At 36.7% G+C, this 15,659-nt stretch overlaps 1 protein-coding gene across 6 annotated transcripts in view; it reads right to left on the reverse strand.

Moving 5' to 3' along the window:
- sdk2b (sidekick cell adhesion molecule 2b) overlaps window positions 1-15,659 on the reverse strand; it is a 419,662-nt gene that overhangs the window by 69,089 nt on the left and 334,914 nt on the right. For all 6 annotated transcript variants that reach the window (XM_051936527.1, XM_051936529.1, XM_051936530.1 and 3 more), the window contains exons 16-22: window positions 13,997-14,144; window positions 13,241-13,381; window positions 12,492-12,673; window positions 11,112-11,227; window positions 7,483-7,678; window positions 3,539-3,637; window positions 3,225-3,416 (exon numbers count right to left, since the gene is read on the reverse strand). In XM_051936527.1, the coding sequence (XP_051792487.1) occupies window positions 3,225-3,416; window positions 3,539-3,637; window positions 7,483-7,678; window positions 11,112-11,227; window positions 12,492-12,673; window positions 13,241-13,381; window positions 13,997-14,144 (1,074 nt within the window). The remainder of the gene's footprint in view (window positions 1-3,224; window positions 3,417-3,538; window positions 3,638-7,482; window positions 7,679-11,111; window positions 11,228-12,491; window positions 12,674-13,240; window positions 13,382-13,996; window positions 14,145-15,659) is intronic.

Consider the following 15,659-nt stretch of genomic DNA (forward strand, 5'->3'; position numbering starts at 1 on the left):
AGCATTATCAATGAAATCATAATGTAGTAAACAGAAAAAAGCAACAAAGGAGAAAAAGTGCTTTTAGGTATAGACTGGACTAGGCAAATTTCATCGAAAAGCTCTTTCATGTCATTGAATGTTTTGCTGAACTGAAAAAGGAAACAACACTAAGAATATGTCACAGAGCACATTTTATTTCTATCATATTCCTTTATCAATTTCCCCCTTATTCGCTACTATATCACCACTGTGCTCTCACATTTTGGATAAACTGCAACTGGACACCTTGAGAGAAGGAGGCTTTTAGTAACTGATCTCAATTTAGAAACATTTAGGCCTGAGTTACTAAATGTTTGCACTGCAAGATGTGTGTTTGAACTAAAATGATTTTGCCTTTCTTGTACAGTGAAGAAATATGCATGTCAGTTGTCTACGTACAGAATTAAAATATTTGCCTCACTATTGTTGAAATCTCAGTTTACAGTACCCACTGTATTATAGCTCCAACTACTGCTTTAATTCTCAGTCATCTTCATTAAACAACTGGCACATCTGCTTATTGCTATGTGCAGCCCTACAAACAATTTGAATATTACAATCACCAAGTCAAAAAGACATGCATAGATCACTCATTGCATTTGTAGTTGCACTGCTAAAATATCAGCTTGACCAGCCTTGGCATGTTTTTTAGCTGTATCCAGTTATTATTGACACATAATCTAAACTTTATGGCTTGCTTGAATACTTTAACAATCTGACACACGTCACAGTGCCACACCATTCTTTGCCAAATAGTTCAGACAATGTATTCAGGAGAAAGGATTACTTGTCTATAAACAGCAGCATGGAGAGGTGAGCTACCATTACCCTGGGATGCATTGAGAAAAATAACATCAAAATTTAAGATAACTGAGTAGCTGCAGAAAGACTGATCATTTACAAATATAGGGGTACGGTTTTGTGCCTGTGGTAGCAGTTTGCACTTTCAATTTAGCCTCCAGTGCAATAGCTGCTGTCATGTTCTTATCACATACAACGTTGAACTAAAGTCTACTGTAGTATGCAGCTGGAATTAGGCAAGGTCAGTACACAACAGGGATCAGTTCAACACTAATTTAAAGAATTAATTCACTGATGCTGTTTACATTAGGCTTAACGTTAGCTCATCTTGTCCCTGCATTAATGATTACATTTCATAGCCATCATCTTTTAAAACACTCCAATGAGACAAACTGTTTTATCTAATAAATAATAATGGGGGATAAAGACTATGACCATAGGCAGTGGCTTTTAAAGGAACAAACTGTCTAGTTGGTAGAAATACATTTGTAAAGAAAACTCAGTTTTTTTTATTTTTGTATGCCATGTGAATTGCATCAATTGGCTTGTAATTTATTAGTAACGATTGAAACTCATCTACACAAAGAGTAAAGCAAAGTTCTAGGAAGAAAGTTACAAGAGATCAGGAAAAAGTACTGTGAAGAGCTTGGATTTTTCAGATAGCCTCAGGATTAAGAGATGCTGGGTGGTCATGCGTGCTCTTACAAAGGAATTTCAAAAAGTAACTAGGTCACATGTTAAACTGATTGCTGTGTGGCTGAATGCCACAGAATGCACCACAGTAACATTTAAATATTGAAGCAGTGGATTCCCAACAGTTATTGTGTTACTAATGTCCATCCCTAACATAATTAATTAAAAAATATAACAGGATGGGCCCTTTATCTTCCCAAAAGTGTATAATGCATTCCACAGCACAAAACACAACATAACAAAAATACCTGGACAAAACATACAGAACAACAACTACAAGGACACCCTTAAAAAGCCAGGTTTTATTGGGAAGTCAGGTCACTAAATTTGTCACTTAGTGCTACAAAACAGACCATCCTTTACCAAGGTACCTATCTACTGATATACCTATTCCTACCCTACTCAAGAAGCACAAGAACGGCAAATGGGAACTCATTACCTGAAGAATGAGTGCAGCAAAAGCACACATCTACATAAATATTTAGAAAACAGAAAAAAAGAAAACGGAACAATGCATCTAGTTAAAACAATGTAATTGAAATTTCAGGACACGCATAATGGTCATTAAAAAGAAAGTCTGCTAAATCCTAATAAAACTTTTTGCACATGTGGGTTTATGCATATTTAAAGAGTAAAAAAATAATTTGCATACTCCATTGCACATCTCATAAAAATGAAATATCATTGACTTTAATCTACCCAGTAAAACATAAAATTGTAGACAGTTCACCTCTTCATACAATGAGAGAGATATGTAGTCAGGTTATATTGTCTAGTAGACAAGGAAATTAAATTTTTGACATTACAAATTATATTGAGCATCAAAATATCAAGATTCAGGGCCCATGTAATCGCACAAGGGAAATGTAAACATTTCACTTTTTAAAGTGGTTTGACTCATATTTAGAGAGAAACATTCATCTTGATCAAGAGGGAAAATAATTAAGAGAAAAACAGGCAAAGCACCCTCTGCGTTAACCAGTGCTCTCAGCAAAACCCTCCAGCGTATTCTGATTCATTTTAGAGCATCTCTGAAGCTGGCAGTGGTGTACTGCTGCCTTATTAATCAGGTATTTTGGGTATGGATGTCTTGTCTGTTTCTGTGGATTTCTCCCCAGTGTGTGTATGGGGTTTTTGTCTGACTGCTTGAAGTTTTACTTTCACATGTAAAAGATGAATATGATCCATTAATCAACGATTCTGAATTCTTTGATAGACTGGCACCCTGTCCAGAGTTGGTTACTACCTCACATTGACCCCCTGATCCCCAGCAATCCTGTATTGAACTAAGTAGGCTTGAGAATGCTATGTGTTATCTCTAAACGGCTTCATTTTGTAAAAACAAAAGTCAATTACTGACCCAGTTCCTTCATTTAAATTAATTCATTATGGAATTCTATGCTTTCTGATTATAGACAAATCAAGGATATTTCTTAATCTGTCCCGTTAAAAATTATTTTTCCAAACAACAAATAGGTTTCAAAATGTTATGTTAAACATCATTCCTTGGACAATGACATTCAGATTACATGGACATGTTTTCTCAACACAGAATTTCCCACAAAAAGAGCAATTTAAGGCGGTTTAAAGCAGCTACTCGGTTTCTTTTCATCACATTCAAACGATCCATCACCAAAGTTTAGTTTTTTAGTGTGACTGTTGTAACTGCTCTTTCCACATAATGTTCTCATTTAAATAATTATATTTACCTGGAGGGACCCCAGAAGAAATTGTAGAGGAGGATAATGCTCCCTGACCCTTGGATGTCATAGCAGCCACTTCAATGGTGTAGGTGGTTAGAGCTGTGAGGCCTGTCACTCTGTATTCATGTGTCACATTTGGTAAATAGTGAGTGACACGTGTGTTGGTGCGGTTGTACTCCTCCCAAGAAATACGGTAACCTGAAAAAGACACATGGAAACCTTTGAATACTGAATATTCCAACAGCTCCACTTGGTGTGCTACCCAACATTCAAATGTTAACTGCAGTTCATCTGCCCAGAAATGACAACCGCCTCATCACCTGTAAGAATGCCATTCTTCTCATGTGGCTCCCTCCAGCTCACTTTCAGTGATGTGTCCAAGATCTCTGTAAAGCTTAGATGTCCAACGGGTCCAGGAACTGAAAGTAGAGCATATGTTTCAGGTTTGTGAATCCAGAATTGTCCAAAATGTAAGTAAAAGTATCTGTTTACTAGCTTCATAATGAGCCCACGACGTTTAAATGACAATGTCCCTTAATGGTCTATACCTAAACTCCAATAACGAAAAACATTTTCTATTGAAAATCAGAGACAGGACTCAGAGAAACACGTCTTCTTGTGTCTATTACTGAGTACACTTTTGGAGTTTGCAAGGCCTGTTTTTGTTTCTACAAATCATCTTGACCTGTCATGGCTCTCTCTTTTTTTTCTGTAAATAATTGTGAAAAGTATAATATGCACAGTTAAAAAACAAATTATCAATGAAGTAACATTCAGGGAAAAGCATTACACAAATAAACCAGTAAATGTTACAAACCGGGCGGCACGGTGGCGCAGTGGGTAGCGCTGCTGCCTCGCAGTTGGGAGACCTGGGTTCGCTTCCCAGGTCCTCCCTGCGTGGAGTTTGCATGTTCTCCCCGTGTCTGCGTGGGTTTCCTCCGGACGCTCCGGTTTCTTCCCACAGTCCAAAGACATGCCGGTTAGGTGGATTGGCGATTCTAAATTGGCCCTAGTGTGTGCTTGGTGTGTGGGTGTGTTTGTGTGCGTCCTGCAGTGGGTTGGCACCCTGCCCGGGATTGCTTCCTGCCTTGTGCCCTGTGTTGGCTGGGATTGGCTCCAGCAGACCCCCGTGACCCTGTGTTCTGATTCAGCGGGTTGGAAAATGGATGGATGGATGGATGTTACAAACCAAAGTCAAGATTGCAGCACAATAAAAATAACATAAGATCAGTCCTAACATTCAAACATACTGCAGGTAATTTTAATGTGAGGAAAAAAATACAATTTTTTTTAATCATACTTGGAATGGGTTATTTTAACAAATCATTTGAATGATATTTTAGTTGGCCACACTCTACCAATTGTGGGACAGTTTCTCTAACACTGAAGAAAATCTTTTATTCAAGGCACTTAAAACAGTCACTGTAAAAACAACATTACAGAGAAACTATAGAGAAATGCAGAGTGAGAAAACCAACAAACCAAAATCGCCTATCCTCATTTATACCTGTAGGCCTATAAAACTATATTTAAGAGGTCAAAAAGCCTCTCCTTATTAACCTAAATTACTGAAATCTCAGCCTCTACGCAGTAAATCTGATGTCATTAAAAGAATTGCACTTCTCTTTGGAAGGATGCAACAAAGGATGGTTTTGATATTCAGGAAATTCATTATTTCAGTGTTCCAAATAGCATTAAATATTTTTTTTACGCATACAGGTAAATAAAGACATAAAAACAGGTACACCACCAATAGGCTACCACAGAAGGGCCAATATACTATAGTATAAATGGACAACACCTACTAACTGTAAAACACGTATGACAACTTGGAAAAGTATTCCCAAGTCCAAAGTAGTCAGCGTTCTTTGTAGGTAAACTATGAGGATTGAACACTTTTGCACAAAGTAGGTTTCTTATTTTTAAGTTGTTTCTTTTTTTCCACAACACAAAAAAATGTCACGTTAAAATAGTAAGACTCACAGATTTTATATAAAAATTTTGCAAAGAACAAAATACATAACAAGTAAAGGGACTGAATACTTTTTCCCAGGTTGACTGTCAAGAGAATATTTGACATACACTTTAAATAGGCCAGTATTTTTCAATGGACTGTGTTTTATTGTCTTGGTAAACCTTATATTTCTTGCTTTTTATGAGAACCAATCAAGGAGTGCTGATTGGAGAAAAGTTGTCTTATGGACACTCTGTTCTGCCTGATTTGATTTTGGATAGGCCTAGAAATCTGATACAGTAATCCAAGAGATACTTGAAGCTACTGCTCCTACACAGTGCAAATTAAGTCCAGAGAGAAATACTGAGCGGTAGAAACTCAGACTGAAGCATACAGGGTACATTGCTCCTTTTGGCCAAGTATCACACCCAGGAGGCATACAGATAAACAGGCTTCCATGAGCAATGTTAGCTATGCTTGATTTCTATAAGTTTCCACATTTCTGTCATCTTAGTTTCTTCTTGTTGTTGCCTGTGTCTGTTACAATTGCTCAGAAAAAGAGTTTTAACTTGAAATGTGACACATTAAAGAGACTCAAACTGTGCTATTCATTTCCACACTAGGAAGGCTAAATAAAGTGTGATCACTCAAAAAACTTTCATCAATTCTTTTATCCTGATTAGCTTCTCCTGATTACGATGAAGCTTTTCTGATTGCATTGAGGTCACCTGAGCAAATTATGAACCTTCAAACTTCCTCTAATATTTCAACATTTTATTGCTAAGCTTGTCTCTCCTATGCAAACTGACTGATTCACTAATTTTCAGATTTTTTGCAAATTTTATTTTAGGTTATAATAATTAATGGTTACTTTGATAACAATACTGTTTGGAAAATATTTATATTTTGCTCTCTCAGTATGAGCATTGTTACAACACACATGGTTTGGCATGGCAGCTTGTTCAAGAGCCCAAGTTTCTTGGTTCAATTACCATACTTGGCTGCTATTTACATGCAGAAATACTATAATGTGGGGCGGAGTGGTGGCTCTGAGGCTAAGGATCTGTGCTGGTATCCAGAAGGTTGCCAGTTCGAATCCCTGTCACTACCAAAAGAGATCCTACTCTTCTGGGCCCATGAGCAAGACCCTTAACCTGTAATTGCTCCAGGGGCGCTGTACAATGGCTGACCCTGTGCTCTGACCCCAAGGGGTATGCGAAAACTAACAAATTCCTAATACAAGAAATTGTATAAGGTGAAATAAAGATAAAAAAAAATACTTGGTTGCTATTTACAAGCAGTTTACATATTTCCCTCATGATTATGTGGGGTGTTTCACCAAGTACTGCGTCCTTCATCCTACATCTCAAAGACATTCATGTTAGGTTAATTGACAAGTGCGAGCTGACCCAGTGTGGATGTGCATGTAAGGATGCCTCGTGATGAACTGGCAGTCCCATCCAGTGTTACATTCCAGAATTCCAGAATATGTTCCAGCTCTGGGTAACCCCTAACTGGGCTAAATTAGTTTGACAATGTTATATGTTCATAATTGTGTAGTTGTTTAAGTCTTTAGTGAAACAAAACCTTTGTAAAATCAGTATCTTTTTACATGCATTTTAAATCTATTTATTTACTTTTAAAGTCTTTCTTCCCACTTTTATGGCTGAGTTACATATTTTAAATACCTGTCACTGAATCTCCCTAGTAGTTACACACACAGTGATACATAGAGGTGTCACACAATTGAATGATATCTGTAACAGCAAGAAATACAGTCTGGACAGCTGGTTACTACCTGGATGTAACTAAGACTTGAGCTGAACTTTGGCATTCTCTTAAATTCCAGTGTTTTGCCATTTGGGAAGTGCAAGGAGAACAGCATTAAGTGATGTACAAGCAATAGTGCATTGTGTGCAGAAAGAAAATAAATGTTAGAGAGGGCTAGATGGTCCAAAATAGATACAATTATTAGGGATTCAAAAAAGATTGAGTGATCCCTCTTTTAAAACCAGTGCTTGAACTGGATCTTACGAGCTTTAAGGCTGAATGTTGTTTTCTTGCTCTGAATGTCTCTATGCTTTGCAACAGTTGAGTTTCAGTTTAATCTTAAATTTGGATTTCATCAATTGTAAAAAACTGGTTAAACAAGAAAACAACTTCAGTAAAGTACTAAACAAAATGACATCTATTTTTTTATGTTGCTTACAAAAAAAAGGAAACTTTATTTAACACAAAATCATCATTTTCAATTGATAATAATCATGTTATCTCTGTGTTACAAAGCAAATCTTCAAAAAAAATACCCACCATCCTCATGGGTGCGTAACACTTGAGGGGCACTGCGGGGTCCATCTCCTGGAGTAGTGAAGCACAACACTGAGATGGCATACTCACTAAACTTTTTCAGACCCGTAATGTAACCCACATGAACACTGTCTTGGAAGTTGGGCCTCACCGTCACCACTGTTAACTCATCTTCATGACCCAGTTCCCATGCCAAAAGCTAAGCAGTAAGGAAAGAAATAGAGAAAGGCAGGTTAGCCACAGTAGCCAAGATACAAACTGCTGTTTTCTGTATCTGCTCAGGTTTTAGCACCATTTCACACAGAGAAAACATAAGATGGTGAGCACTTCTGAATGACTGGACCTGCAGCACAAATGGCATACCATACGTTCAGAGTGCTAAAAGAGCAGTGATAGGAGAGAGTGGCAAAAACAAACTGTGTTTACATGTACATTTACTGTATGTTGTTAATTTTACCAAGTATAGTTTAGTATGGTAAACAAACAAAGTCTGGTGCAGTATGAGTAGATATAAAGACACGTCTGATTAAAATACAAGATATAAAATACACTTGGGTGTTCACTGAGGGCCACATAATCTCTGAAACAGTAAGAAGACTGGTATCTGATGATCTCAAATTTCAGAGAGGCTAGCCTAAGGGAAACGACAAGGACTGGCAATTAGGAGCGTTAGTAGACAGAGTTCTAACGCTAACATGATATTGTACTAGACTGAAGTATAACTGAGTCAGTATCATTGTTCATTTCACTGGGTCGAAGTCAGATGTCTGGCATTAGCAATTTGAACTTCTTTTAGTCTGTTAATACTTGGTAATAGAGAAGGATACGTAGTCATTGTCTTTGGCATGCAGGAAAGTTGCAAGATCGAGCAATTTCTGCTATTTAAGGTTATTTTGGCAAGCTTTGAACATCTTTCCTCATTTTGCTCTCTTATAATTGCTTTCTATTCATTTTTCACATTCTGTTTATTGAGTTGCCAGTAGTGTCGTTTAGTGCTGCTGTTGCATTGATTTCTGGACCTGCTTTCCTACTGCAGAGTCTCCAAGTGCACATGCAGCAATTTGTGACATTGTATATGACAGGTCATTTAAATGTGAGCAGGTTAGCAGTTTTATGATCTTTATGACCAATAAATCGAACAATCTTCACATTCCCATAAAGGTATACTGAAATCAAATAAAGAATTTCAAGTTTCCAACTTTGCTTGTTCTTGACTTTTGGTTTTGGTTACACTGTATACTGTTTTTGAAAGTTCACTCCATTTCTTTGGAACCCAGCCTATTTAAAAATTCTAATTTACAGATGACATTTCCAAACTTCTGCGACTTGGTGCAATATCAGTGAATACTAGTAGTTTTCTGGATTAACTGGATTAACATATTCACTGGTCACTTGCTTGTTGTTTCACAACGTAACAAAATGGTAAAAAGACAAATTGTCACAATTAGTTAATTGAAAAAAGAAACCAAAACACTATTCTTTACATTCTAAGCCAATCTCCCTAAATGGTGCTCCACTGCAATCATACCAATGATTTCAAATAAAAGCACACAACACTAAAAAGAAAGCTCTTTGCAACAGAGAAATCACATAATAAGAAAGGCTGGCAGCTGTTTACTACTCAGCGCCACTGATCTGTAATGTGATCAATTTTGCATGTTCATAATTTGTATGCAAGTCAGGGGCCATGTAAAGTACAGTCATTACCTGCTTGCAATGTAGTTACTATGCACACATTTTCTGTAGAAAATGACTAGATTATTAAAAAAATAAAATTAAAGGGTAAAAGAGGCTCCACTGAACACCATAACAATAAGTACAGTAATTATACACTGGCACTTTAAGAAAAGGTGTAGTAACAGTGATGTCAGTTTAATGAGGCTGTTACTTCAATCTTGAGCTTGATGCTTACAAATGAAACTATATCACAGTCTGTAGAATAAAGCAATTGATTAATTAAAATACTTTGCTAATCAACAGCTACAGCAGCTCGTAAATTCACATCCATTTCTTGAAATGCGAGCATACCACTGACCTCTAACTTTACTACATCAGTTGGTTTGAGAGAGTGTGATTAGATCAAAGATTACGCTGCTGCTCTGCAAGTTTCTGTATCACAATAATTTGGTGCATCAATTCATTACGGTTTGATAGGAAATGTATTCCTAAAGCTATAAGCTACATACATACTGATTAAACTACATAGAAAGAAGAAAGACTTCAGAATGTTACACTGCATTCACTGTAAGCGATTACTTGTCATTTCACTAAATGCAAAACTTTTACTAAAATGGTTAAAAGGAATGTTCCATAACGTCTCCATAACAGATAAGGTGAAAGTGGCAGAAAAACAAATACTGCATGGAGGTGCTGTTACAATGTTCAATGTAATATGAATTTCTTTATTCTAGAACTCCATCCAAATTTTGTTCCTGCTTTGCACTCAGTGTTGCAGGTATAAGCTTAATTTCCTCCACGTTTAACTGAACTAAGCTGGTTAAAAATAGATATATTCTCATCTATTCTTGTTAGCTATGCTGAAAAAATAATCAGTTCCTCATATTTCTTTAAACTAAGCTACCCTCACTAAAATCTGCTTGCAACTTTGTAATTGTATCTAATTTTATTACTTCCTGCGTATAAAACTGCACACTTACCTCTCATAAATGTAATGCTGTCTCTCTACACACATGTGCAGTGAAAAAGATTTTTTTCCCCTAAATAATCATTGGGGTTGGGTGGGTGGTATTGTTTAAAAGTACAATTCATAATCAACCTTATTTTATATAAAAAAGGAAAAAGAAGAGTACACAATAAACTGCACAGCCATGACATGCTGTGGAAAAATCAAATCAACACTTGAAAATTTTATGGTAATTGGGAATGTTTGAAACATTAGAATGTAAATTATTTAGCAGTTTATTTATTTTTAGTACTGTGTGATTATTAGAATAAATGGGGGAAATATTTACAAAATTCATAGGAACTATATAAAAATTATTCTTCTTTGCCCATTGTAGTAAAAGAATTAGAACTCCTGAAATAGGACACAGCATACTGGAATGGTAAATTATACAAATATAAAACAAGATGAAATGCATGTGTGAACATCTGTTCAACCTCCATCTTCATATGCATATTTATACATAAAGGTTTAGAGGTAGGAAAGAATGTGCACTTCAAGCTTTTTGTTGTGGGCAAGTATAGCAGGCACCCCATTGGTTGTTAGGCGCCTTCAATATCTTATTTTTTGTAATTTTTCATTCATTTTGTTATTAAATTATTTACATATACAAACAAACGTGTGTGTGTGTGTGTGTGTGGATGCGCGTGCATGGCTTGGTATATATACTGTACATAATGTACATCATCTACACTTTCCATGTAATTCTCAATGTGCCATGTTAATAATATTTTTTTGAAAGGTAGAAGGAGACAGAGACTAAGCATAAAAGAAATGTAGATTATAATTCTTAGGTGACACACACTAATTCAAAGCACTCAACTAAAGAATCCATTACATATCTGTCACATTTTCCGTTTTTCTAGCTGAAAATCTCAAAAGGCATCTATTTTTGCTTTCCTGTGCAGTATAAAATGATAGACACTTATTAATATCTCCACCAGCTCACCTTATACCCTTGGTTGATTCCATTGATGAACTGTGGACTTGGTGGTGTCCAAGTTAACCGAATGCTAGTGGAGTTCACAGCATCTGCTTGGACATTCCCTGGAGGCACTGTGGGGACTGCCAGGACAACAGTTAAGAGATGCAAAATTTAGTTCCCAAAGTACAAAGGTATTCTGGTTCTAAAGCAAAGAGACCCTGAATGAAACCAATTAACCATGTCACTACTACACTCTACTCACTAGCCAAGCTAAACTTTAGGGCTGTAGTACATGTCCCACTGGCAACCTAAAGCAGACTTCTAGAGAGTAAACTGGTAGATGGTAATGATTTTGGGAAGGGTTTCAAAGAATATGACCATGAAACTTAGCCAGGTACAACGTCCTAAAACATACTGATCTTTAACAAATGCATCCCTAAATTAAGCCTACTTGCATTAACTTAGACAACAGGTTTAAAAATGAAAGCATCCTGACCTCTGAGTGTCCAAATTACTCAAATGCAAACAAGTACCATGTAAAATAAAACATGCAGTACTCTCATTAGCATGAGAATGTAAATACATTAAAACACAGCACACATGTTAGATTTAATTAATTCAGGTAGTGATTTTATACCAAGCAACTTATAAATTGTAATAGTTTCCATATATTCAACACTGAAACATGAACAGATTAAGTGATTATTCTCAACACACATTGGTTTGGTTTTTGTCCTAAAGTATCTGCATCTTAATAAAAATGAAACAAGCAGCCTCTGAATGAGAACAAGATTACTGCCTGTTGAGAATGAAAGGCAGGTTATCAATGACTTGACAGTGTATTGCCTATATTCCCCAGGCCTACATTTTTGTTTAATTTCTTGCATCTGTGTTGCTTATTTCCTTTTGGCTACATCTCCTAATTTGGCTATTGCATTATGTCCTATCTACAATCCAAAAAGAGCACAGCTCTCTGTGGGGTCTCATAGAGAGCCACTTAAGCCAAACTACAGGGTGGTCCAGATCTAATTATGCAACTGTTCGACTGACAACCATCTTCCCTCCATTTTGGAATGCAGGGCAGGTGCTGCTACCTTTCGGCAACAAAAATAATTTTAAGTGAAATCTCTATGTGCAGGGCAGGTGCTGTGAATTCTATATGTAATAAACTTAAGTTATAGCGTAATGAAAATTGCATAATTAGATCTGGACCACCTTATATTTAGTACACTCATGCACTTCTGAACAGTGTACAAGTGGCATCCTGACTGGCCAGATTGATAATTCATATCTTCATTAACCTTTTCATAGACACATCAATTGTAGGTTGAGCATGGTAGAGGCACTATAAAAATAAAATATATTATTGTTATTATTTAAGGTTACACAGCCGTTTGTACCCACCTCCCTGCAGTGTCCACTCCGTTACAGTGCTGCTGTAAACCCCTAGACCAGCACCATTAAAGGCCGCCACCTCAATTTCATAATTTGTCCAGATAATCAAATCTTCCAGAAGCAGGTTGTTCACATCAGGGTTGGTGATGTTTTTATATTGATAACCAACAGGCAGCCCAGCAAGACAGTATCTAAAAAGAGGAAAAAGGATCTGACACAGGTAAGTATACCTTATGGAGTCTTGGCACCTCTGTACTGACTAGAATACCTTATTTAGGTAAACAGGTGATTATTCAGTGATATACTAATAAGTTCAGCAAATAAAACATAAAAAACCTTGGAAGATTTCTGTTTGCAGATCTATTTTCCTCCTGCCCCAGTGCCTCCATATAAGGTTTCAGCAGGATTGGAATGCAAATGAACTTTTTCTGGAAAGTTTCAGTCATGCATAACAGCAATGTAATGTTGTTTATCTGCTTGTTTGTCACCATAAACTGCATAAAGATGTTACTTGCACATCTTTGAACTTTAGATTTGCATAAATGCACTAGATTGCAAATCTTCACAGTGATCCATTTTTATTATAAGACATGTAAATAAAACTGGTCCCCAAAGACAGTTAAATGTTGTGAAATAACTCAAGATCTGTATGTAGACTAATGATGCCAAATTATGGGAAATGAGGAGGAATATGTGGGGAAGATTCTTTCCTGCATTGGGCTATAAAAGGAACAAAATAGTAATAAGGTTGAATTTACCTAATTATATATCCACAGAGAACTCCATTTTGGTGGCTCTCTGGTGGAGGCTGCCACTGGATCATGATTGATTGATTAGTTCGTCCACTTGCAATGACATTTTGAGGAGGTGCGCTTGGAGGCTCTTCTGGCAGAGACAGTCTGTGTGAATTGAAAGGAACCATCAGAAAGTGATGAAATAATACAAGTTACAATGTGCCATGAGAAGCCTGGGAATTAAAATTAAAGATGAAATTGAATAGAAATGAGTGGATGATAATTGGCCAAAATGGCTGGTAAAGATTCTGAAAAACTTTTTTTGTAGCTAAGGGGTAAGCAGATGGTCTTTGGTGTCACTCTATATATAGTACTTCCACTCTACGCCCATCTCCACAAGAAATAAATATGAGAAACAAGCAAGAAGTACCTTAAAAATATTTAAATAATTAGATTAACAAATTGTTCATGGATGAGTTTATTACTTGATTTTTTTTTTTGCTTCTTCTCCAAAAACAAAAAATACTCAATGCACACAATAAACTTATTCTGGTAAAACTAGAAGCCCTACATTCAACTAACTCTAATTTAAGAGGGGACAATACTGACTTGAAATTACTAAATATTGAGTAAAAAATATTTCATATACATAATAAATGCTAAAATCATCATTTAAAGTACATATTCTGGCCAAAAAAGGACCATATGGAAAATGTTCTGTGAATTACGAAACTAAAACAGTGCATTCCTCCAAAGGAGCATGTGGCAATGGACTCTCACCTTTCTGTCTCCTTGCTGAATTGTCCCTTACCCACATCGTTTACTGCGCAGATCCGGAACTGGTACGAACGAGCTGGGATTAGGCCACTGACTGTCACTGCTGTAGAATCAGGCTCAATGTTGGCAAGTAGCACAGTCCAGGGTGCATCTGCCAAGGAAAATAAAGGTCAGTTGTTTGCTAGTGGCATTAAATAGTTTGAGATGGCTGTAATGAAAGCCATAACAACATATAATATGAAAATAAACAGATGATAAGGGACTGTTTTAAATTAATGTGCACCTGAATTGAAATGTGTGGGCATGTTGTTGATGTTTAATATTGTGAGGATGAGGTGTTCAAGAAGCACACTGGAAAGCCAAGTCAAGTCGAGGAGCATGCGCTGGCACATGACGAAACAGCTCGGGATACTGGTTGGCAACCCCCCAGGCAGACCATATATATATATATATATATATATATATATATATATATATATATATATATATGAGAGAGACAGAGATAGATAGATAGATAGATAGATAGATAGATAGATAGATAGATAGATAGATAGATAGATAGATAGATAGATAGATAGATAGATAGATAGATAGATAGATAGATAGATAGATAGATAGATAGATATCCAACTCTGATATCATGGTTGAAAACAAATCACTGACGATAGAGGTCAATGGAGACTGACATGACTACTTCAGAGTAACTGAGGGTCCACAGTCAGCCAACTAACAGCTAAGCACAAAATTTAAAACTTGTCACTGGACAAGCATGGCAGCTGAAGGCCAAATCTACTCCCACTTCTGTTAGCAAAAGACAAAAACAGGGCGGATGCAATGAGGAAGAAACACAAACAGTGAAGGGCAGGATGAAACCCAATTTCGTTTGATTCACAGGATGACCAGGATGTGCTGAAAATCAGTTGAGTCCATGGATCCTTTTTGACATCAGCCAAAAGTACAGGTAATTGTGTAAAGATAAGGGGTAGCCCTTGATTTCAGCAGAACGATATTTAATTCATCAGAATAACTGAACATTTATTCTAATCAGGTGCATCCCTTCAAGGCAGTAGTGTAGCCATCTGTAAATGGCCCTTTTCAACAGAATAATGCTCCAAGGCACTATGCTCAGAGAGCCCTGGAATAGTTCTGGGAACATAAGTGAATTAATCTTAATAAAATGACCTCCCTAGTCACCATATTTTAATTCAATTGAGCATCTGCAGAATGAGATGAAATGAGCTTTATGGGGTACAGATCCACTAACTAATTTACAGAAATTATTGGACACACTGCAATTGACACCAACTGGTACCCCTGTTTGCCACACTTTCCTCCATAAACTAAGTAGTACTAGGGTGTTGTACCGTGTTAGCCATTATGAATGTAGAGAAAAGTCAAGCAAAATGACACCTTTTATTGGCTAACTAAACAGATTACAATATGCAAGCTTTCAAGGCAACTCAGGCCCCTTCTTCAGGCAAGATGCAAGATGAAGGGGCCTGAGTTGCCTCGAAAGCTTGCATATTGTAATCTGTTTAGTTAGCCAATAAAAGGTGTCATTTTGCTTGATTTTTCTCTCCATGAACTAAGGAATACAGGCTGTCCTAATGGCAAATTGCAAACCTATTCTGTTAGATAAGGGTACTGAATAAAATGATGACTCAAG

Source organism: Erpetoichthys calabaricus, chromosome 14 (genome assembly GCF_900747795.2).
Source record: "Erpetoichthys calabaricus chromosome 14, fErpCal1.3, whole genome shotgun sequence".
NCBI classification, from domain to species: domain Eukaryota; kingdom Metazoa; phylum Chordata; class Cladistia; order Polypteriformes; family Polypteridae; genus Erpetoichthys; species Erpetoichthys calabaricus.